General features: G+C 37.1%; 1 protein-coding gene across 1 annotated transcript in view; it reads right to left on the bottom strand.

Moving 5' to 3' along the window:
* Positions 1-26,196, bottom strand: part of TM9SF3 (transmembrane 9 superfamily member 3) — a 40,315-nt gene that overhangs the window by 12,642 nt on the left and 1,477 nt on the right. The window contains exons 2-8 of the mRNA XM_010143784.1: positions 19,039-19,161; positions 14,596-14,756; positions 11,767-11,844; positions 10,693-10,824; positions 9,998-10,164; positions 6,801-6,895; positions 4,789-4,919 (exon numbers count right to left, since the gene is read on the bottom strand). Coding sequence (XP_010142086.1) covers positions 4,789-4,919; positions 6,801-6,895; positions 9,998-10,164; positions 10,693-10,824; positions 11,767-11,844; positions 14,596-14,756; positions 19,039-19,161 — 887 coding nt within the window. The remainder of the gene's footprint in view (positions 1-4,788; positions 4,920-6,800; positions 6,896-9,997; positions 10,165-10,692; positions 10,825-11,766; positions 11,845-14,595; positions 14,757-19,038; positions 19,162-26,196) is intronic.

Genomic DNA, 26,196 nt, shown 5'->3' with positions numbered 1-26,196 from the left:
CCTGCTGAAGTGCATCCCTACAGAGGTCACTGGTAACACACTAAAACCAAACACCAATAATAGCTGCTGCATGATAATTTCAGAGAACAGTTTTAACTACCACTTCAGAACACACAAATCATACAAGCAGGTCAATCTACTACTACACATCTATAAACCCAGTTTTCCATCAAGCAAACAAGCACACATTCTCCATAATCCACAGCACTGAAGACAAATTACATGAGTTTTTCTACCAAGCCAGCACATCCAAACGTACCTATTTCATTCTGACTTTGCATTTCTTGTGGTATAAAATACCTTACTTAGAAACGAGCATCTGTTTTAGTTCACAGACTTCAGTTGCTATAGACAAGACTCTCAATCTCAGCAAGCCTTCTTTCTAACCCCTTTTTGTTTTGTTTTCATGGGGAAAGAATATTCTACTGCCCTTGACTGAATGTGCAGAATTGAGTTTTCCTTATTTGAAAGGAAACATTATCAAGAGGGATATAATTTATGTTCTAGTGCCATGTGTTTCATATTTCCTGTCAACTGTAGATTAAACTTCATTCAAAGGTGATAATTAAAAATTTTATGGGCATATCTAATATTAAACAGCTACTGGCAAGCTATGGTGCCTTGACTGCTTAATGCACAAAGGAAAAAAGCAATAAAAATTAACTGTCAAAGCAGCACCTTGATCTTTCCTGTCAGCTACCTGCTGACTGGAAAGAAACTGCCCTCTCAGACATAAGACTCTCCCTCCACAGAGAGGTTCTGAATCTGTACAGTCATCTGTACAGTTTTTTGCACATCATCTGGCCAAACGTTATACAGAACAAGAAAATAATAGAAGGCTTCAAAATGAACTACTATGAATTTTATTATAACAAAGTTGTTAGTCTAGGGTGCTGCTTTCGGTAATAAATTGAATTGTTGAAAATTTACGCAGAGGCATTAAACTGTCTTTTTTCAGCAAAAATGAGGGTTTTGACCAAGGGTTCCACAGTCACTTTCAAGCAATCTGAGGAAGCAGCCTGCTAAATGTACATAACTAGGTTGGTTGTTTTGTTTTGGTTTTTTTAAGCCAGGCGTTACTTCCTTATCTGGCTCATGCCAAGAAAATCTTTGGCGCTACCAGGACCTCCTTTTTCAGTGGCAGTCAATACTCATATCAACCTAAAGCTGTCAGGGATGATTGCAACCCAGATTAAGCTATCTGTTAGAGGAAACACTTTTTTTCTAGTTTAAACAAGCTATAAAAGATGCAAACACCAGGGTCTTGATCCCAAGAGAAATTCAGTGTGCATAACCTTATTTAATTAAATCACTAAAAATATGTACTGGAAACGTTAACCACTCAGGAAACTACAGCTCTACAAAAAATAAAAATGGTACATCCTGAACAGTCTATTAGCAGCTGCAAGGATTGTGCAGTCAGAGTATTACACTAGTCACAGCAGCCTTAATGGAAATCTTTAAATTATGTATCACACACAACACCACAAGCAGTCACAACTGAGGAAATGGCAGAATTAAGACGGTCCCTTCAAATTCAATCGCGCTGTATTCTGTAGAAGTTCTGCATTACTTCGTAGAGTGTTTCTGTATAGAACTACTACCACATTGTACATGGAGAGGTCATTTCACACGCAATTATTAAACATTTCTTTTTAATTGTTCCATGCTCCATTTTCTGTGTATAATTCAAACACAACAAAATAGAAGGATGATTGTAAATAGTCCAAAAAGACTGACAAACATTAACAGAAGTTAACTCAAGGGGTACAACACCTTCAGAACTCCTCTGTGTTTACCAGTAACAGGATATAATAAACAAAACACTCCCAAAAATAAAATCTGGTCTTCAAAAAAACAAAGAAATGAACAGTACCCACTGCATTTCTATAAAGATGAAGAGATGAGAGAAAAACAACCAGACTTTTCTACCTCCCTTCATATGCTTAGGGAGTTGAAAGCTTAAACCATTAAAAAGCTCTCATAGTTGAATAAAATCTCTCGCATTCTTTATTGCATTTTGAAGGGACAGACAGCTGAAAGATATCGCAGGGAAGAGATTAAGCCTTTGTTCAGGCTCATGGTGTATTTCACTACACGTTTGTCACAGTATAGGTAAGACAGCTTGCATGTATATCCAAAAGGGCTAAAGGCAGCGTTCCAAGATTCAAGAATTATTTCAAAAACAAGCTTTGGATCTTCCCAGTTCCTGGCACAGCTTCGAGGAGATCCCAGACATCAGTAATGAGTTATATAAGGTGAAGGAAACCTCGAAGTTGAAAACAGACTGCAATGATAGTGAAGTGTGTGGAGATCCTGAAGCGCTCAATCAATTTGAGCATTTAAAGTCAAAGTGTAGACGAGCAGATACCAGGCAGATCAAAGATGCAGCAACTGTGCATTACCTTGGATGTCTTGGCTTTGACACTGTAGGCTGCCCTTGCCTACATTCCACAGAAAAAGGAGGAAGGAATCAAGTCACAGAGGGGAGACTACCTGGCCGTTCACTGGAAAGTGGTGATGCAAAAAGGGCAAAGTACAGGATGTCGTATTTAAGCATAATCTCTTAGCGACCTTTTAGTTCAGAGACTTTTTTCAGCTACTCTGTTTCTGCTCTTTCCAGATGTCTGTTCAAGAAGAGGTGGCTAATTCTTGCCAGCAATTTAAATCAAGGAGGGTGATTTCAAGACACGCCAGGGTAAAGGAAGTAATTTCTGTATTCTAACACACTGAGATGGCAGAGGTTTTATTTCCTTTTGCACTAGAGAATTCTGGAAGCTTCTCTATGTTGAAAACAAAGGTATCTTATCCATAAAGCCAGCGGGCTTCCTGGGGACTTCAATCTGAAGCATAAAATGGTAATTTCAAACAATTTTCTTCTCCTTCTACAAACCAGCTTCTTTAGTTAATTTGAAGTCATTAGAGCGTTGCTTATTCTCATGAAGTTTCCAATTCATAACCTGCTCCCACTAAAAGTCTGCTCACTCCACTGCAGTTTTATTGCCATGGTCATAATGATTCAAACACTTTCATAAAACCTTGAGCTCATTAAAATCACTGTGTATAGAGAGTCCTAACATCCTGATTAAGTGACCCCTGAAGATTTATATTCCCATTTGTTTTTGCACGTACATGTTTCCGTGATCTTAAAATACAAACCAGTTGAACAGTTTCACAAGACAAACTTCAGCACAGGTGGAATTCCCTTGCCTGAGCATTCCTGACCTCCAAATGGGAATACAAGGGAGAAACGTGATCTCATAAACGCTTGCTCAGCAGTAAAACAGAGCCTCTTTGCACATATCAAAGATCAATGTTGTAAACTTTTATGACAGTTTTGTATATGGCCACTAGCTTAGGAAAGAAAAACCAATACAATATTCCTTTGGGGCACTGACTGACTCATACAAACATACCCAAAGACAAAATTTTAGTCTGATTTCTTGAAGAAGAAAACCAAAAAAATTAAGTGAACGGTTTATGAATATGTTTAGCTTGTTATTATATTCAGTGGATTTATTACAAATTCAATGTAAAAAGTCAGTATTTAGGCATAAAAATAACTAATTAAAAAATAATTAAAATAACTAACTATTTAGGCATAAAAATACTGCCAAAACAGAGGTGAGTAGAATCAGCAATGTACATATAAGGCAATGACTCTTCCATCAGTAAAAAAAATTTTTAAAGCCTTTGCCTGAAACTGAGAACTGTGTCTCTTTTTATCACAATTTATTATTTCTATTGCATTCATTCCTTAACGCTGTGTTCTTAAGAAGTATTTTCAGTCACATACTGAATTTGATTATATCCCAACTAATATAATTTATAAGACAGAGCTTGTGATACTACACTTCATTTTGTCGCAGATTTAAACTATGAAGAAATCCAAGGCTACTCAAACATCTCTCAACAGACTGAGCAACATATCACAAAAATTTAAATACAAAAAAGGAAGCTACAAAAAAATGTTAAATCCCAAGATTTACTACAGATATTGGAAAGAAAACAAGCTTTCCTGTATTAAGTTAACTGTGCTACTGCACAAAATCAGAAAAAGTAATTTTATGGTGCATTTAAAAAAAACTTCTCCTCTCAAATAATACTCCTTGCAAGCTCAAAGAGAAATTCTGCCAAAGTGCCAAGTGATTATTTCCAAATTGTATTCACAGGGTTATTTGAGGTTGCTTGAAAGGGCCATGACAACAAATAAAATCTGACAAAAGCCACAAGAAACGGGAAAAGTCATCATGATTAAATGAGAAAGTAATCCAACCAGCACTGTTTTTCAAGTAACGTGGTTAATACATAGGCACAAGACCATAACTGGATACTAAATACCATTTTACAAAGTGAAAACAAAGGGATTCATTTTCATAAAGCCAGATCTCCTCAGGATATCTCATCTCATATTGTTGATCTTTCATTTTTACATGTTCTGCCTGACTGTAGCAATTTGGAAGTAGCTTTCACTTGGAATCATTTTGTATTGCATTTTTGCTTATAACCAGTTTGCGTTGCCCATCCAGAATAAAATTCAAGTTGCTTACTTCCCACGTTGTTGTAACGCTAAACTTGAACACAAAGCAGAAGTGCCATTTTAAGCAGCAAGAAGACTGCAGCTGTTGCTATTTTGATTAAAATAAATTATATTTGAAGCACCTTATAACTGTCCCAGAATAAACTTCTAACTACCTAAAGATAGGCTCACAATTGTATTTAGACTAAAACTTCGTTCTCCTGTGTCAAAAGTGGTGTCTAAATTAATTCTCCAGTAAAATGACTCACCATGGTTCCAAAGGGTATAGCTCTTGAAGCGTGATAATAGATGGCAATGAAGTTAATGAAGAAGGCAGTTCCGCACACCATTGCTGGAATAAGGAAGGCTCCGATGAACATCTGCTTTATCCATCGTCTTCCTGTAAGAAAGGACATTCCAATGCGACTGGTGAGATACAGTGTTTTGTTTAGAACGTTACGAGCAAGCTCCCCAGAATTTAGGTGTTTGACTTCTTCCCCCAAAAAGTGAATGAAGTAAGTAACAACATACTACATTGATACAGGAGCCAAGAACCAACTAACAGCTTCATCTGACTCCTGGTAAGTCACAAGATAAAGCACATTAATCCATTTATTAGGCCAGGTGAAAAGACAGGAAAAAAGGTACAGCATGAGAACATTTCGGCTGAAGATCACCATATGCTGACTAAGCCAGCCAAAGAAACTGGGGTATGAAACCTAAGTGTATATGTAAGCAGCATCTTAGAGACAGAGCTGGCCCTGTGCAGAGCCTGCTCACGCCCTGGGAGGACATGGGAGCTCAGCACTGCTCCAAGACAACTCTGCACTACAGCTGCTTTCAGGCAGCACCTGCTCTGCGTTGTCTTGACTCAACTAAGCTGACTTCATTCATCAGGATGCATTAACAAACCACCTGCCCCTGGTATAAAGCAAAATGCCACAGCGCTTAATACACAACAAAACTGAACCCAGACATCTTCAACAGCAGAAAAGGTAAAAGGAAAGCATAAAGGGAACAGCATTACTTGTTAACAGTTAGTACTATATTTAGAGCTCCCTGAGGAGCTCAAAAACACTCTTCTTGTGCAATATCTTAAGAATTTTCACTGTCTGTATTGCCTTTACTTTTTATGTTCTTAAACACTGTCTATATTTTATAAATGCATCTATGATGTATTAATATGTACTAAATAAAAAACAGCCAGGAAACTAGCAGATGCTTTTCAAGACCACCATATGTATTTTTCACCAAGAGCCAACACAATCAGCATTTCACAGTTTGACAAAACAGTTGATATATATAGAAAAAAAGCATCAAATTCGGCTCAACAATACGGCACAGTACATTTTAGATCAGCAACCCTAATTTATCTAGACCTGTTCTTCTACAAGTTGTTAGGTTTCTACACAAGCTACATGAAAATAAATATCTAACCTCCAAACTCAGTGTAGATTAGAATGCAGTTGAGACTGAGCACTAAGCACAACCAAGTATGTCGTGCTAAAAAGACAAATTTTCTTTTGTGAACTTACCAGAATTACTTTTCCTAAAGCACTGTAGCAGATCATAGATATTGATTACTCTTTTATTGCATCATGGGGAATGGATGAAGCTGGTGGACTGCAAGGATGTAATTGGTCATAACTCAGAGACAGTGGGGAGCACTTGATGACAGCCTGTCTAAATCTGCTATGTCAATTTTACTGGCCGCCTGCTCTCTGCTGATACCCACTTCGAATTTGCTAAGTATAAAGCAGAGCACATACTGGAAAGTAAAATAACCTTCTTTAAAAGGTGCTATAAACCATTTTCCCCATCCACAATTAAAGGTCTAGCAAGTACTGCATGGTCATCCTTCCCATGTTAGAAAACACAACCCCCCACGCCCCACCCCTGCGGAGGAGGGCTATGCAGGAGTCACCCGGGGAAGATGACAAAAGGTGTTTAACAGCACGTTACAGAAGAGGGAGAGACTGTTACGCTCTCTGGATGTCATGAGCCAAATAATTATACGCAAGCAACTCGTAAGATACAACTGTTAACAGTTCATTAGTTCTTACCACTTTTAAATTAACCAAAATGCAGTTAGAAAATAATTATAAGGAAATAATACAAAAGTTAAATATACTCAAAGTATTTTCTGTTTATTAAGAATTTAATGGATTCCATCTAAATGACTTAACTCCATGAGGACACTTCTATATTGGTTCAAATCAGAAAATAAAAACTTCTCCATTTAACAATGTAATGAAAATGCTGAAACATGAAAACAATTTACCTCCTTGTCTAGCATAAAGGCTTCCTCCAAAATACCCATTCACTGGAGACGTTGCAGCATAAACAAATATAGCTGTACTAAGCATTGATCCTCTCCTAAAAGAAGTGTTTTGGTAGATGAAATATAAAAATAAACAGTATTAGAGCAAAAGGTTACAGTAAAATATGTATATTTAGCAGAAGTGCTTATTTAATATTTTTAGGTAATGCAAAAATTTAAAAGTGCTTGAATTGTAAAATTTATGTAAGAACAAAAATTGTTTGTATCCAAAGCTTCTGGCTAAGCCTAATGCAATTTGGGAGAAAGAGTTCAAAGGTACTATTCTTTTCTAACATGCATTTATTTTCACTGGAATACAAAATCTCAACACTGATCAAAATACTCTGACATTTGGATGTGTGTACTGTGTACCTTGTGTATAAAGAAGTGAACTATTTACATAGCATACATTAAGTGTAAAATTCAACTACTGCAGACAGAAGGTCCTCTTTATTTAATATAAAGGACAAGAGTTAAAAAAATATAATAGGATTGTGAATGATGTTTCTGCCATACCTCAGAAATTAATTTTTAAGATCATCTTACAGAAAATTAGAAAACTTGATTTAGAAACTAGAAATACTATAATGAAACCACAAATCAGCATGGACTAGTCCAATCAGAAGAGTTCAGTCATTTTTAAATTACCACCTCATTAAATTTTGGAGTACTCATTTTGGCATAATTTTTCTGAAATTTTACGGACAAAGCTAATAATTTTAAATCATAAAAGCCATCTCTGAATGCATTTTTAAAAAATAATTTCTAAGAATAGCAAGATATAAATGTTGTTCATGAACAGAGCTGTTTCCCCATGTACCTCTGCTGCTCTGTGATAGCAAAAAGCAGTAGAAGGTTTTCAGCCAGCTTGCTGTACTTTCTCCAGATTAGTTGTTCTGAAATTCCAGACTATTGGCATTTTGGCATTTGATGAACCACTACGGGATGCCTGCCCTACTTGAAGAAGTAACCTTTAGTACAACTGGCTTTCATGGACTGAACTAATCAAATATACTTGCTGGTCCCACCTACCTAAAGGAGTGTTCTGCTCTCATTTGCTTCTTTAAAAAAGTTTTATTTTAGAAAGCTACTGGTTAAACAAAAAACAATTTTAACACTTCTAGCAATAAGACAATCTGGAAATACATGCAAAACCCCAGATCATCATGCACAGCCTGAAGCGATACATGTAAATCCAGGCTACCTGTAAAATGATCAGATGTTAAACTAAAATTGTATTAAAATTTCCTATTCTCAAGCTTCTCACTTATGTTTCAAATATTCTAAGGGAAAGCTTCTCAAAACATAAACCAGTATTAATAAATGAATAGGTGACATGATGAAAAGTCACTAGGAGACTTTCAGTTGGCATCAGCTGCATGATCCCTAAGAGTTCTAACAGACCTGAAGACACTTGACAGGCTATCATTCTCGTAATTCTGGTTTACAGCCTTTTTCACTCACACTGCTATTTTCCTAAATGTAAGAATTGTCTGCACCAGATTTGGTCTATTGTTCCGTTACACAACCAGAATTAAATTCACTTTCAAAGTGACATAAATGGCTATTTCAATGTAAGACTAAGCACACGTATATTTTTAAAATTACTGTTTTGACACATTTTACAATTGCCATTACTAACTAACAGCTTCCCTACAAACATTTTGAAATGGTTTCATTACCTCCCTTAAAGGGCTGACATGCTGTACAATTAAAAATGTGTATGTAAGTCTATCCAGAAATGTAACCATGGGGCACGAGGGGGGAATAAAACCATATGAAAAATGATAATATGACAAGACACTGGTACTAGAAAGTGGCTTTTTAAACACTTTTGAAAGGCAGCTGAATTCAAAAACAAGAGTTCTCTCTAGTGGCACATTAGAAGTACTACACCTTGTCAACGTCAAAAGTTGCAAGTGATCTTGACAGGAAAACAGAACACAAATTTGAAATTTTCATCATTGCTTAAAACAAAGCACTTGTTAAAATAAGTAAATAAATAATGACCCCAGTATTCAAAATTGATCACTACGGAAACAGATGAAGTCCACCCAAAACACCAAAAATCTCAAACGGATAAAAGGTAAAAAGTGAACTAGTAGAACCGCAAATAGTGTGTTAAATTTAAACTTCAGTACTATTTGTTTTAAATGAATTCTCTTCAGTCAGGCCCACAGCCCACCTACTGCTGGAGGTTTTATATGCAACACAGAGAAAGCAATATGTATTCAAAAGAATTCAGGAAACTAAATCTCCACTCCTGAGAAGACTTGGATTAGATTGGCTTAATGAATGCATCATACACAGGACCATTCACAAGAAAGCGCACTCCTAGTAGTCTTTACAGGACATGGTGAGGAAAAGAGTATAAGAAATATAGTAGTATCTTGCCACTCCATACGAAACCAGGAGTGAAATATGTACCTTTTAACATTTATTTCCCATTGTCCTGGTTTCTCTGAGACAGAATCATAGGCCTGTCATGGTCTGCAGGCCATTAGCAGTTTAGAGTCAGCCAGGGCAGCTGACCTGAGCTGGCTCACAGGTGCATCCCAGACCATAAACCTCATGTGAGTAAAAGGGGGAAGTTTGCTGAGGAGAGCAGGGTACTCCTGCTTGGGATCCTCCTGCCCCTACTCCTCTTCCTGCAGACTGCTTTCCCATTTATTGCGACCACCGTACCTTCTGCGGGCTGAGTATAATGTATACTTTATATTGGCACTTGGTTTTAGTTTGGCTGTTTTATTAAATGTGTCTTCATTTCAACCTGTGGGCTTCCTCCCCTTTTCCTGATCCGCCTGCTTGGCTGGAGAGGGGTGATGGAGCAACTGCTATAGCTTAGTCCCAGATACAGGCTAAACGTATACACCCACATAACCTACCCATGATGCTGCAGAACAACAAGCTAGTTTAATAAACCATTTAAAAAGCAAGCATTAAAAGGGTAAAACTGAAGGACATCAACTTATACGATATGAGTAGGACTAAGTTTCATCACAACTTAAAACAGTCTTTCTGAATACTACATCTGATCTAAAGATAAAGTCTGCAGATTCTCAAACACGTTTTCACAAGCCAGTTAGAACATATATTTTTGTAATTATTTTGTTCATTTAAGCTTTTGTATGTGGAAGGTATGGCACAGTTATACTCACTCTGTGTATAAATCTTCTATCATTGCAACAACAATGACTATAAGAGACACAGCAAAAATTTGACAACCAGAACCAATAAGTGATGAAAATATTAGAGGGTGACTAGATGGTCTAAAAACATCTCCGTGGACTTGCTTCCACCCATACTCATCACCTAGATCTCTGTCCTAGGAACAACAACAAAAAAAATCAGGTTTAGCCATGATAATTAATGACAAACACACAAGCTAGGCATAAATTAAAGTTTTGATTTACTAAAGCAATTTCAAGTGCAAGTATGTCTTCTCTCCTGAATGCATCAAATCTAGGGTAAGAGTTTACTTTTCAAATGCTTATGAAGACAACAAAAATTACCAACTGAATGTATAATGCAGTAAAACCTATTAGATTCAACTCCCTGTCCCTATAATCCTCTGAATTGCTAAGGTGCACACAAAGGCTTCTATTACACACTCAGAATTGACCTCTTTTAACCTAACTGTGGGTATGAACATTAGCATAGTGACTACGAATAGAATTCTGGGTTGTAACCCAGGAGCACGTTGTAAAGAGAAACAGTGACACCTTCAAGACACACATAAGGCAGTTTTCCGTCCAACTGACGAAAGCCATTCAGAGCTGCTAACACAATGAATGTACAAAGAGAAAACAATAAGCACTAAAAAAAATGAAACAAGCATGAATGCAGATCTTACCATATCATCCATTTCTTCCTCCTTGCTGTATCTTGCATAATCTTTTCGCAAAGTTCTCATTAATATCATAGATACTAGGCCAACCAGAAAGATCACCATCATAAAAGAGTTGAAAATTGAAAACCAGTGAATCTACAAAAAGAAAACACATCCCTAAGGTTTAGAACTGTAAATGCGTTTCGAATTTATTCCCATAAGGATAAATCACTGCCTAGCAGGACAGCTTGTCAGCACTAGCTAAGTAACATCAAACCCCTTTTGTAAGTAATGCTGTGTTTGAAGAAAGTCCCTCTAAAAGTGGCCTGTGAAGCAACGTACATAATGCTTTTCAACCGCCAAGCTTGCTCATGATGAATTTATCACAGCTTAGTGAAGCACCAGCAAAGTTCAAACAACTGGCTGTGCATGTTCCCTTGGTAAAGGAAAGGCAACACGACGTACTGCTGCCTGTCTAGAGAAGAGGTTTAAGCAGTTAAGAGACGCTCACAGCCAAAAAGCCAAAGGAACCATTGCTTCACACAGGACCAAAATGTGCTGCAGCTTTAATCTGCCTCTGGCAGACACATCTGGCTTTCACTGAGCTCCAAACAATCCAAAACCTCTCATTTCAGGAAGTAGCTCAGGATACTACCCCTAAGGAGATTCAACCACAGGTTTAAACCATCACAACTGACATCACCAACTGGTTTAAGCTAATGGTTTTTGCCTTGTGCTTACTTCAGTAAAAGGCGTACATATGACCAACTGTAGTTACTCAGTTTACAAGCTGTACAGCTGTGTCCCTGAAACTTCATTGCTTCTGATAATGTGAATGCAGTTCTTGAACTGCCTTGTATTTGCTGCAGGCATTAAGTTTGCCTGCACATTTACTGAAGCACTCCAAAAAAGGCCATCCTATCTGAACACTAGGACTACAGTTTGAAACCTACCGTCCTGGACCTGTTTCATTGTCCCAGAACACCCGGGACATCCAAAAATTCAATGTCATCAAAAAATTCCACAACATCTTCAGAACTAAAGCAACCAACCATTCTGAAGGGCTATTTTGTAAAGTTGTCTTAGGACAATACATACTCTGTGCTGAAAGAAAGATGGGTCAAGATACTTGTCAAATCGGTCTTCAAACTTCACATCTGATTTCTTCCATTTCACCTAAAGAGAGAAAACTTTACACTGTAAAAGCTCATTATAATATATTCATCTATAATCACATGCAGAAACAAGAACACATTTAAAAATCCTCCATTGCAGATGTTTTCTTCAATATGAATCTAGGTGGTGGCAAAAGCAATGGACGCATTCTTAAAGACTGGTTCTGCAGGTCAGACATAGAATGAACATCAGCCACCTTACTTCATGGATCTAATCTTGTCTATGCTTATGTTTAAGGATAAGGAAGAATCAGCCTTGCTCTGCCTCAGCACCTTCTGTCTCCATGAGGCTGACCAAAGATACAAATCTTGTTGTCAAATAGAACAAATACTTTTTGTGGTTATAGAAGGAGCTCATACTGAAGCTGTCAAAACGAAAATCCATCAAATGACCCCATTTTTCGGTTTTGACCAATGTATAGTTCAAAGATGATGTTTTTCCCCCCATAGTAGGTATTCATAAAATGACAATACCTTTGAGAAATCCTCCCAAATTTGTCCAAGATTTCAGAACAAAGGTTAGAGAAAGAAAATATGTTTAATTACGTTCAAGAATGACGTGCTTGAAAGCAGCGAATTTTTCCAAAGACTTTTTTTGCTGACAACACACTCCCTTTTCTCCGCATTTCCATGTGGTGCATTGTAGGAAAAGAGGCTTGTTGAGAACATTACCAGTGTTCATTAGCAATGACAAAGCCCTCTACTTCTGCTCCTCGAACGGCAGCTGAGGGCTGTTTTGCTGCCATGCACCGCAATTGGTATTCAGAGAAATCATCTGTACCTAAATTCTCTGAGTACGGTGCCCAAGCAAAAAGATGCAGTCTAGCACAAGTGAGGAAAATGCAAAGACATAAGAGTAGATTTAAACTAGACGCCACTAAGGAAGAGAAGGGCATAAACTGAGATACAAGTTATCTGGGAGGGAACTGATAAAACAGATCAAGCTGGACCCTAAAAGACCAACACTGGAATTTTAAAAAGATACAAGCTAAAAGCTGCACCTTAAAATCTGTAAGACCACAGGATTCTGCAGTCTAGATACTTCAATTGTCAGTAAAAAACCCTGAAAACCATCTGGAAAAGTTGGTGTTTATGGCCATGCTATCACAGGGTAACAGCTTATTACTCCTATCAGTTACTCCACAAGCTGCAGAGGGGACTGGTTTGGATTTAGAAGAGTTAATCGTACTAATGAACATTATGGTGCTCACGGTAGCACAACGTATTTTTCAGAATTTTTGCAAGATTGGGTTCATTTTATTTTTTAAATGCAATTTCAGAAATAAAACACAAATCTACACTAAAACTTTTTTCAAAAGCATGCCAAGATTAGGAAAGAACAGGATTTTTAGTGAAACAAAAGTAGCCCCCTTATGCATATCTTTTTAAAATACATTACAAAGAACTATCCTTTCCAACAGATGTTCTCTTATTCAAGAAGGCATATAAATGTAGATGCAATACCTCCATCACTCACTGCAGCCCCGAGAGGGATTAAAAACCCCCAGACTTCAGTATTACTCACCTTGAGGTATGATATTAACATTCTTCAGTTCGAGTTACAACCTTGTTCACGATTAGTAGCTCAAAACATTACTAGTTTTCAGCATTGTTTTAAGCAGATAGACTTCTCATTAGGGCATCTGCCACTGAGAAGCACTGCTTAGAACAAATCCACCACAGACAGTAAAGTCAACACCAAATGTGCACCAGGCCAGCAACTGCACAGTGGTGCCAACAAAAATGGACAGGTAAGGTCTGAGCTCTGTATACTAAAAAGTATTTTAAGGGAACATCTAATGTTATCTTCATTACTGGCAGCTATTTCGTGCTGTCCACCTCAAAATTCACAGAGCAAATGGACTTCACGATGCTGGTGGAATTTGAAATAGAAGGTTTCAAAATTTCTACTATCATTGTAGCAGTAGAAACAGGGAGATTAGTGTAATCACAATTCTAGAAAGCCTATAAAAAACAATTATCTACACTTCAAACTATACAACTTATCTAGCACAACACAAATGTAATAGTGGCAAGAACATCCTCTGAAATAAAATCTTATGCTGACACCTACTGCTAACACATTGTAGAAAAGCAACATATTAAGAACTAGTTTCTGTATACAAATGTGGTTAACAGGAGACATGAACCATTACAGATACACCAAATAAGGAGGCATATTGAAAAATCTGAATTATTATCTCAGATCAGCAAACACTGTTAATTCATTGCCTTTTATCGTAGCAATTCATATAATAGTAGAGGGCTTCAGAGAAAACCTTACTAATAAAGTTATGGACATAAGACAAATTCCTACTGGAATTGCAAAAACAAACTCAGCTTTGATACTGACTGCTTGCAAACTATGAAGGCTTACAGTGGGCTTTGGTCCTAGCTCAAAATCCATTTCAAATCTATGATGCAAATGCTCCAAACGTTAAGAAAATGCATACCTACTGAGGGGTCTGCGACACCTTTTGGGACATCATCTTTTCCCACCGAAACACTTTTCTGCAGATTATAGAAGCTTCCGTTTGTTTGAAGTGTTTCAAAAATAATCATTTTACATTTATTTTTAATAAACCTCTCAAGGTTTTTCAGTAATGAAAGAAGTGTCTGAAGGAGTGAAGACGCATCTTCCTCTAACACAGCCTGACATATCAATACATTGTTGTAGGTATACAAGTACCTATTTTTGAGCTATTTCACCCTGTAGAATTTATCATTACAGGAGCATCACCAAATTACTTACTGAATATGACATCTGGATTTTTGTGTTTGGTACCAATTTCACCTTTCCTTCACTGGTCAGATTGACATCTACAATTCTATTTCCATTATAACCGATTTCCAGTTTTTTGTAAGTCCAAAGGTAATAATCTTCTCCATTTTCATCTGCTTCTCCAACAATACCTGCATAGGAAACAAATGTAAGCATCTATTACAGGTATGGTTTTCAAATATTTTCTAATTATTTAAATATGCATTACAAAAGTTTTCCCATTTTTCCAATTTTTTCAAAGAAGCAATATAACTACAATAAAGAGAACACAGCAGACCTTATGCTCTTCCTTTCAACTCTAATACCTGAATTACACCTTCGGTCCACAGGTACAAAATGCCAAGAAGCATTTTGTAATAGCATGAAAAGAAGAAAGCATGCAGCTATTAACATTCAGAAGGAACAGAAGACATAACAAGAGTTCCACTAGTTTTACTTGGAATTTTAACCAGATAATTAGCTGAATACACACTTAACCTCCTTAAATGGAACTGAGCCAGAACCTCTCTATTTTCCCCATCTCCCATCTATCCCTTCTCTCATTGTTCTCCCTCTTAAAAATTTTACTCTCATTCTGTATTCCACCAACTCCCCAACACATACTTTTTGTTGTCATCAAGTTTCTAATACTTGCAAGAATGATGGGGTTTTGCCTATTCACTCTGTTACTTTCACTGAAAAATTCAGAATATTATCATCTACTTTAAAATTTTTATCACCTTCAACACAGAAAGGTGCTCAGATGCTCCTTCTGTAATCAGAACTCTACCGAACTCAATCTTAGCCATGATTACGATTCACTTTTCAATAAATTACTGTAAAATATCTAATCTACTACAGAAAATTTCCAGAGAACGTACTGTGCTGGGGCAGGGGGGGAGTCAAGTCTAACAGTCACCAAGTTCACAGGCTCCAAGTGACATCTTTAGTGTCAAGACCATCATACCAAAGACCACATACAGGATGGAAAGCCACAATAAAAGCACCACTCAAGATATACGAAGGTGGGGCGGAGTGGCAGAACAAGGAGGTGAGAGATATTGAACAGGTTATCAGGAAGCAGCAGGTACATGAAGGAACAGCAGTTGTGCATTACCTGTGCTTTTTAATTTTCAAGGTGGTATTTTTCTGTCATGTTTTTTACTCATGCTCATCTGACAGGATTGCCTTGTATATGCCATCAACAAAAAATAGGTGACAGTTGATGCCTATGCCACAGAGCCTAGCACCTGGCATACCATCTGTTCCCTCAGTAGGATCCAAACCCATGACAATACAGACCCCTCAACTATTTAAAGGACATTCTCATCAATCACCACCTGAAGGAGTGAACTAACAGTTATATCTGCAGACCTGGTTGCTTTTTTCAGGTCAGGAAATAAAGTATAAACCTTCCAAAGCCCTCAACCAGCAGTCTGAAGTCATTATCATTGGTTACCAGCAGTTAACAAAAGTTATTTATGCCTAGTCCTTACTGAAAATGGATTACTCCTTACTGGATATTTTGAGGACTTTCTAAGGAGACTTTCAGATACTAATGATTGTGAATATTACTTTGACGTAAGTAAGCCTTACCAAGGTGTTCTTACCATGAAGAACATAAAACATAAACTTAACTGAAGTTTGCCAGGAGACAGGAGGAGTGCTACCACTCCATCTGGATGAGCACAGAGAAGTGACTACTCTGCTTCAGGAACAGAATTAACCAGAAATTGCCTAGAAATCTCAGGAAACATGAACACCATCTGAGTCCTTTTCAGCTCTTCAGAAAATACTTGCTTTCTTTTGGTAGCACACACAAAAAAAAAAACACTCTAGCCATCTGCATTTAAGGAAAAAATTTTGGTTTAAACTGGTTAAAAGACACAAGTCAACAATAAAAAGCGTAGTGGATTGGGTGAAACACTACGTACAATACATGCTGGCTAGTAAGGTTCTCAGGAAAGGTTCTCCAAATGAAGTGGATCAACATGACAGCCTTCATAAAAAAGCCATTTCAGCACAAGATACTTTCAATGCAAGCTGAGGGTAATCAGTTCTGGACACTAACAGGATAAAAACCTCACTTCTCTGTACTCAGAGTATTTCAGCAATGCCATCATAATGATTAAAGTTCTTACTCTCATGTGTTTTAAGCAGTTCTAGTGTTTTTCATTACAGTTACTGAAATGAACAGCTATGTGATGATACTCAAAAGACATTAGTTTTCCTTTGTTTCTCTACCACCACATTACATGGCACTAGCCAAGTCTATACCACACAGTCAAAAGACACCAAGCTGGAGGAGCCATGTGTATGGTATCATTCACGCCATACTTGTTCAGAAATATTTATAATAAAAACTGCTCAATAAGCAGCAAATCTCAGACCTTTAAGTTTTGGGCAGCACTCAGACCCTGAAATGTTCCTGTGGAACAGAGATCCAGCAAAACCAGGATCAGTACAGGTAAGCTATATTCAAAGTTTTCTAAACTGCACTTGGAACATGAAGGTCAGAAAGACTTCTTTAGACTTGCAGACAAACACTTCTGATCAGTTCAGGTGCATCCAGTCCCCATCAAGAACTAATTTTTTTTTAAATGTAAAAAACAGGCTAATATTGACTGACCAATCTGCAGTCCTGCTAGTTTTACCTAACCCTCAAGAGACATAGAGCAAAACAGTCAGCACTGCTTGCTTTCATGGCTGAAGTCAGATTACACCCTTGCATAATATTACCAAGTGCTTACTTTATTAAGTATGACAACTTGAGGCCCTGGTTCCACACAACTATCCAAACCAGCTTCTTAATATCATACGAAGATGATACCTTAGGAATGATTTCTTGTGCATATAAAGCAGACTATGGAAGAACATTAAAAACACTGGAATCACAATGAAACAGATTTTTCAGCTGAGATAATAAAATCTAGTCAGTGTATAAAAGATTTAGTAAGTATATTTGTTCTTTGGTATTTAAAGCAAGAAAACACGCCCCCAAATAAGATCAGAAAAAAATCAGTGCTAAAAAAAGTCTCCAAGACTCACTAGCCTCCATCATTCTTGGCCAGTCTAAAGCCTACATAGCTGCCCCTAGTCTAGGAAAATCATTCACTTTCGCTGAAAGGCCAAAAGCCTTAAAAAATATTGTAGCAATGACTGTCACTCAAGCAAGCTTTTAAAAAGCCTACAAGCAATTGCACAAGAAGCATTTTAAAGACCACACAGATTAATTAGGGTCTGCTCCAAGACCTGCCACAGAGCTGTTACACGCACTAAGCAAATCATCTGAAAAGAATTAAATACCATTTATTAGTACTTCTCCTGACAGGCATTATAATGTAATCTTTTAAAAAACAGATATTTTTTAAAAATAGAGAACCTTCTTGACTAACAGAAAAATCATAAATAAATAAATGAAGCACTAGCATTTCTGGCTGTGGCTCATGTTCATCACATAGCTACTTTATAAAACCAAGTAAAATTGAGCTAAAGAACCCCCACACTGACAGAATGAATAAATGACGGATAACATTATTCAGCATTCTAACTATCAAAGGACTTTTGTCACATGGCTTGAACTGTATTTTTGTAGGCGTTGTGAGAATTTGTTTATTTTGGGCGGTTTTACCACTTCAACGAAACGTAGGCAGAAAAGACCTTAACAAAGTGTTTTGTGGTGCTTTTTCATTTCCCTCCAGTTTATATCTACAACAGGGAGATTAGGGCTTGGGAGGTTTGCTTGATTGCTACCAATGCAAAGTGCTTCTACAGAGCACTCTTCACTAGGTACATGATCACAGATTACAAGGAGGTAACAAAAACCAGAGAGCTTAGGAGACAACAGCAACAAGGACACATAACTTTTTAAATAAGACATAAGCACTTCTAAACCCAGATTAATAATACTCAGCAAGAGCAATATTAAGAACTGTGTAAGAACAAGTAGATTAAATTTCTTCACATAACCACAGACTGTACATGTAAAACTGTTAAAAGCCACTAAATTACAGTATATCAAACAGCTATTGCCTTAGTAATAAACAAAAGAACTTGTAAAAAAAAAGTTTAAACATTTAAGGAGTTTTATGAAAGTTGTTTTTCATGAACATATTAACATGGACCTTATATCTGACCTAACTACCACTCACTTGAACATTTAAAACAATTTAACCCTAAGAAATTGATATTGTTAAATCAGAGTTTGAGAAACAAACCAGCTTTTCACTGTTTTTCGTAATTCACTAGTCCAAGCCATCCTACTGTTCCTTCGATGCAATAATCTTTCAACTTGTTAGTATTATTTAGTTATACAAGTTCTACATACTTAGGAGATTCTTGTAATAAGGCTTAGTCAATAAATGACTCCATAAAAACCACTAGCACGAGACTCCTGTAGCTGTAATCAAATTGTTTATGCAGAATATCACTCACCCCATATTGGCAAGTCATCAATATACATCTGGTACCAATAGTGATTTTTGATAGCATACACAAAGGCATCTCTTCTTCCTTTGTCCAAGTCAATTTCACAGTAAGTAGTCTGCATTACATCCTCTGCAAAACATTAAAGCGCACTGAGTGAGTAATTAATAAGCTAGCTCAAAGCGAAGGCAAACCAAGCAAATGGAGAAATGGACACTGCTGGAGTCCTTAACCCCTCCCGGCTGTCCTCACTTAGGTAACAACAAAGGACACTGAAAAAGGAACCATTAAAGCAACAACCTAATTGTTTTCCTTCCACATGCAGAAGCTTCCCACAAACTGGATCGGGAAAGGTTTCAAAGTATCCTTTCGCTACTTCACTCACACTAAATTAAGATCCACTAACTGACAGCAGCTTTGCCTGGGCCGACCATGAGACTTCTTTTACTTTAAGAAAAGGTATGAAATTATTAACATGTACCTAGAATTGTGCACAATATTATCTCTCCATTTCAGTATAATCACGCTCACTGGCTAGAAATACCGTTCAGATAAACTAAAACTTTTTAAAGTTCTCAGCAATTTTCAAGAAACTACCATAAAGGAAGAAACAAAGCAATCAGGGTAAAGGTAGGAAAAAAGGACAGAAGACAACAATAGGAATAATGCAAAGAAAGCACAAGAGGCTGCATTTGGAAATAAAATAAGTTCACCTCTTCCAGTCAGAAAGCTATTCTTTCCCATCTACAATTCATAAGTAATGCAGTTCGCAGTCATTCTTTCACCTCTCAATTTCCTCCCCTAATGTTTCCTCCTCAAGCAAAAAAAAAAAAAAAAAAAAAAAAAAAAAAGACAAAAGGGCTCACATTTAAAAGAATTCAGGCAGTTACAGATCTAGAGACAAAAAACCCCATGTGCTTCATGTAAATAATTCCAACTCCCATCCTCTCCTCTTTTTTCCATCACTGGAATTGAGGATCGTTTCTAGTGGATAAAAATAATTTGTGCCCCAAGTACACTCTAATGTGTATCCTACTTTCTCCTACACATTATCTGCAATATAAAGATTAAAAAGCAAATCAAATCACCCGCACAGGAATAGCACTGGCAAGTACAGTATTTCCAACACAAAACATTATTTCTCTGACGACAACAACGTGCCGACATTAAAACATGCACAGTACACCTGGTCATGCAAAACTGAAGCAATGCCTGATGAAGCAAGAACCCAGCCAACAGCAGTCTTGCATAGCTGCACTGACTTCCTAAACCCCGGGGAAAAAAAAAGTGTTCAGGGCTATTCTGGAATGGATGCATCTCTTCATCCTATTTCTCAGGAAAACTCCAGTATTTTCTATTTTTGTTTCTTTGAAGACCTAACAAACACAGGTTAAGCTTCATATTTTTTTCCCCAGTGAAAAAATATTTCAGACTGACTTACTAGGCAATAAAACTTACTTTGCCCCAGGACATGGGGCAAATAAAGAAGAATAACAAAACCACTGAAGCCAACAAGAGTCCCAAGAAGACTTTTAGACTATGGATTACATCTTCAAGAGGCATACAGTACATTCAGGAGAGGGAAGCCATTGAAGCTGGCTTACAAGACTTACAAATCCAGGCCTCAGTTTGCACTTACGCCTCTACTGAGCTGTACCCTATACTTTTTGGACTACGCTCCCCAAAAAAAAAAAAAGTGTCTGCTTGGCACTTTTTCACTTTAACAGGTTTGGGTGGGTTATTTTAAGTCATCTTGACATTAATTTAAAAAAAAACAAAACAAAACAGCAACAAATCCAGAAGGTACAAATTCTAAGTAGGGATTAATTCTTTCCAAAATACTTGGTACTTTACCCTCTAGCAGTTTCATACTACACTCGAATAAAGGATAACATCTTTCTAAAATAAAAGTAACTCACAAAAGAGTGTTTCACACATGCATCAAATGAAAATATACTGTGAATATACTGTGAATTAAAATCAAGGGTAAAAGAGAAACTGGTAGACTCCGTTAAATGAAGCATTACCTAGTGCAGGAGCACAGAAGCCTGATATGAGGAAGCGCTACAGGGGCCAGGCTGGTTTTAGGTGGCTCTCTCCTGGCTGTCTCACCCACACATACAGCTGTACCAGCACAACCGAAGGACTGCACAGGGATAGGAGCAAGTGCTACCAGTGAAACAAAAAATCACATGAACTACAAGTGCTGTTCTCAGAGATCTTTCCCATTTTACAGCCTGAATATAGAAGCCTTTGTTTGCAGTTACTGACCAAGACAAAGCTGGTACTAGATTGTGACCTAATACTAAGTTACTCCATGGACTTTCAGGCCTCTAGACTTTTACGGGCTTTTTTTTTTTTTTTTTTTTTTTTTTTTTTTTTTTGACTAACTTCAATGAGCTGTTCTGCATCTGTTCTGCACGGACCTGACCATGCTGTAGACAGCAGCATGCCACCAAAAAACTGTCTTCAACCATTTTAATGGATTTTACTGTCAGTGTTTCTATTACTAAAAAATATCACAGCGATATTACGATTAACTGAGGCTCAACTACATTACCAGTTATTCCCAGGCACATCACAAAACCCCCGCAGAATCACTAGAAACAACCTCATTCAGTGCTTGCCTAACTCAGGCGTGACTTTACACACAGTATGCGACGTCGCCTTCTGCGATACCACAGAGTACGGTTCCTCTCACCTCCCCCTAAAACAAGGCAACGAAGGCAATAGGAATGAAGACAAGTCCTCCTTTCTCCAGCCACTGAGAATGCTGAAGCTGTCGTTTAGTTAAAGGACAGGATTAGAAGGTTAAGCTTAAATCCAGTGTGTTGAATGATTAAATGAAAGTAGCTTAAAAGAGGACTCAGCGGCTGGGGAGGCTGACATCTACTTCATCACAGCTTTACCAGCTCTGAAGTCTGCCTGTGTTAGTTCTTACCCAAGTTATGGCTGTGTGTGTACCTAAGAGGAGTGTGAAGATAGAGGCATGTTTTGCGTCCTGTCTGTATCAGGGGTGTCAAAGAGCTAACATCTGCTATATAATACAGCTTCAGTAAAGTCAGTAGCACATTAAACAAATTTTGAAAGAGCATGAAAGCAAGAGTCATTACAAAAGCAGATGTGCTTGTGCCAGATTTTAAATTTCCTATGAACAGTGAGATCAATGGGGTTTTATTCAAACATATAGAACCATAGAATCCTTCAGGTTGGAAAAGATCTTTAAAATCATCAAGTCCTACTACAACATTGACCATCATCCTGACTGTCATATTTTCTAGGGTTGCTGCAGAAGGAGGTCTTGGGCAAGGATTTCTCACGTAGGAGTATCATCATTTAACAACATTTCTAAACAAGTGCAAAATTAAAGTATGTTAAAAAATCCTTTCCTCCTTCAAATTCATCTTCTCTAATTGTTATTATGTGGCAATGTTGAAAACTAATTTTCTAACTGAAGTCATTATGATCCCAATCTTCAATACTTTTAATAATTCTCTAGGTCTCAGGTGTAACATAGACGATGTCAATTCAAATGCTTGAATAAAGAACTTGACATATTACATGAAAAGCATTATTACTCCAGATTTAGCTTCATAAGAGAATTAAATCAACTGAAAACCTGAAGTTATATTACAATAAGTTCATGTTAATAATTCATTACTTTCTTCACAAAGATATCCGTACAAATTTGAGACCTGTGACATCAGAAAAACATTGTTCCTATCTGCAACAGAAGGGAAATCCAGCTATCCTGTATAGTGCCAGGTATCTCTTCACATGACACCTTTTTAAACACAAAAAGAAACATTACTTCACAGATTCCTGAATACGCAGTAGATTTGCCCCACCAGTCATCACGATGAACTTTTAAACGCAAACCTCCGTTCTCAGAAGAATTTCTGCAGAGCCATAATTTTCTTGTTCTATTTCAAAAATACAGGCAAGGTCCACTGATTCAACTGACAGCTTTACTTGCGCAGCCTGCAGTACTTCAGTCACTGACTGCAGCCTTAGTGATTCCGCGAGTATGAACACCACGCAGTTTCACACTTACCTGCTACTGCTGTCCATTAAACTACAGTGAGAAGGGAACTTATTGCAGAAGCTGATTTATTAGAACTTTTCTAATTCTCCTCTACTCACTCCAGAGCGTAAAAATCTATAAGTATAGAATCCAAATCTAATTTAATTTTGTGAACTCCTATGACACTCATTTAAAGAAGAGAAATACCTGTTATTGCTAGTCTTGTCATAATCCCACCACTCATGAGGAAAATATGATTATCTGTTGACTCAGAACTTAGGTGTGATTCACATATTCATGAAGAAAATCTATACAAGTCTTTCAGGCAGTCATGTCAATATTTTGAAAAGCAGGTTTATGGTTAGGTATTTAAACACATTAATTCAAGCATCTAAATGATTACTGAAAGGTACTTGAGCAGCTCTTAATTATTTCAGCTGTAGATGTTAGATACTCAACACTGCTTGAAGCCATATCTTTTTCTTAGTTGAATTTATTGGTGCCAAAACATAAGCTTCTACTTAGGTTTTTAAGCTTTTATGTTTTCTTAAGCTTCTACTTAAGGGGAAAAATCACCCATGATGCTGTTTCAATTTCATTCCAGCAACTTCTAGACCACTGGTGCAATGGTGAGAGCATGGACTAATCACAATGACAACAAATTTATCCATTACAAAACAATTTCAGTTTACTGATATAATTCAGTTACAATTACTTTAAAAAAAGAAGTGAGCAACAATTTAGCCAAGAACATGATCTATCATTAAAGAGTCACCAAAAAACTGAGCTACCATCATATTTCAACAACCAAAGTGGAAAATAATTCTTTATACAAATGCCAGATTTTAAGGGCTGGTCTATAAAATACCAATTTTCCTAAATGCTTTGGATATAAATTGTACTGTTTTATGACAGCTTTTAGGCCTGGAAAAAATGAATCTTGGACAGCTTCAAATAGCAACTCTTTACTCTGTTTTTTTCACTTTAAAAACCTGTATATCAAGTGGATTTGGATTTCAAGAAATTTTACGTAATTTTATGTTAATTAAGTACTTACTAAGTATTAATAACTACTGCTGCAATTAATTTATACTTGCTACTCCAAAATTTGGAAAAAGGGGTGTTTTAATACTTTTAATAGCAGATTAAAAATATTAAAATAGAGTTGATTCCCATTCACATTTCACTTCATGGATCCACAGCTAGAAATACTACAGCATGTCCTGATACAGAAGCTGCTGGATGCCAGCTACCAGCAAAGAGATTATTGTCTTTATCATTTATCCAGAGGACACAGATTGCAAGGGAAAAAAAAAAATCTACAAGTGCACATGGACAGCTTCCCAGATCATGTACACATTCTTGGTCATCAACCAGCTACCATGTGCCATCTGCGTTACAGAAAACATCTGACCTGCACCTACTTTGGTTAGGAGTAAAATTCACTGCAGGTCCAATACAGATGATCAATCTACACAGACCACCAAGGTGTTAACAATAATAAATTTTTTTAAAAGAAACAAAGGACATGGATGAAGAGGAACGTCCCACCTGCTGAGAAATGTACCAGCACATCAATTGCTTACACTTACAAGCCATAAACATCTGATTCTTTCTGAAATGTCTGCTCTTCTGTACCCACTCAAAGCCTGTTTCAAACGACATCGTGCTCAGTCCGTATGGAAGAATATACGCCAATGTACCAACTACATGCCTGGTATGCACTGGTAAAGCAATCAGAAGTGCCAAAGGGCTCCTGAAAAAACTGGTATGAATGGAAGATCAGACCTTAAACCCTGAAGAAATTGTACTCAATTCATCACAGTAAATGATACTTACAATAGAGAAAGTTCTCTGTTGAAAGCTCTCAGTTGTGAACTAGAATCTGAAACTCCTAACCTGAAAGCAAAACAAGGCTTAAGGAAAACAAATTTACCTGTTGTAAAGAACTATAGGGAAGACCACAGATAAACTAATATGGCAGGGAAATAATCAAAACAAAAAAAATCATTCTGAATTAATTCTGAATTTGTGTAGTGCAGGACAATTTTGGCTCTCTGTAATTCTGAATTCCAAAAGACTCCTCTTAATCAAGTAGGAATGGTATCAATTTGTATGTACTGAGGAGCTGGAGGTTCAGTATTATCCAAGCTGTACTTACTTTCGTTTGTGAAAACGATGTTAAGTACATTTTTTTCTATGTGTTGGATTAAAGAATTACCGAAGCAGAAAGTCATTATTTTCTCTGTTTCTGAGTATTTTACAGATGTATTTGAGAGTGTGATCACAAAAGAATGGATTTGTCCAGTCCTCTGGTTCTAAGCGTTTCCCTCAGAAGTGCAGAAAATACCTTGGAAAGCTCAACTACATCTGACTACAGACTATACCATGGTCAAAAGAGGAGACAAAAGATAAACTGAAAGTTTCGTTTTCTCATCTCTTACTTCAGGAAAAAGAATACGAACACACTTTACAAATCTAAACCAGCCTGACTACTGCATGCTCTTCTGGCACAATAGAGGCTCTAGCTTTATTAGACCCCTAAAGAAGGGAACGTTTCAAGCATTTCAGCCAGTTCCTGATGTTGAGCCAGTCCATTTCCTTCCCTTGATAGCATCTCAACACTTCCACTACAAAACCAGATTAGTAAATTAGTATCCCCAGGTCAATACGGAAAAGGGCAGGTCCAGGACAGAAGTGCTCAAAAGCGAGCTACAGGACAGCACAATCTCCTCAGCACTCTCAGTCACCAAACAAAAGACTTGATCTAGCAAAAAATTTATACAATAGCGAAATTAATTAACTACAGTTGCTCTTCAAAAAATAAACCTAGAATAGGCCACCTTGTAACAGTAAATGTTAAATCACAAGCCTTCCAGTCTTTTCAATTTGATGCTGCACCTAGAGAGTACAATTGTCACTGGAATAACTAGATCTCTTTGTAAAGATGCAGCACTTAAAGGAAGTAAAAATTACACATACAAATAGCTGTAAAAATACATATTTATCATATTCTGACAACAGAAGTTTTACTTAATCTTCACAGCCATGCTGATTTGCTGCCAATTGCCTTCTCTGTTCTTCCCATTTCACTTTTCTGAGCAAATTCTGTGAGGTTTGACAGAAAAACTATTTCTTCCATA

The sequence above is a fragment of the Buceros rhinoceros genome, unplaced genomic scaffold (assembly GCF_000710305.1).
Source record: "Buceros rhinoceros silvestris isolate BGI_N320 unplaced genomic scaffold, ASM71030v1 scaffold21589, whole genome shotgun sequence".
In the NCBI taxonomy this organism is placed as follows: domain Eukaryota; kingdom Metazoa; phylum Chordata; class Aves; order Bucerotiformes; family Bucerotidae; genus Buceros; species Buceros rhinoceros.
This window is presented reverse-complemented; position numbering and strand designations above follow the sequence as displayed.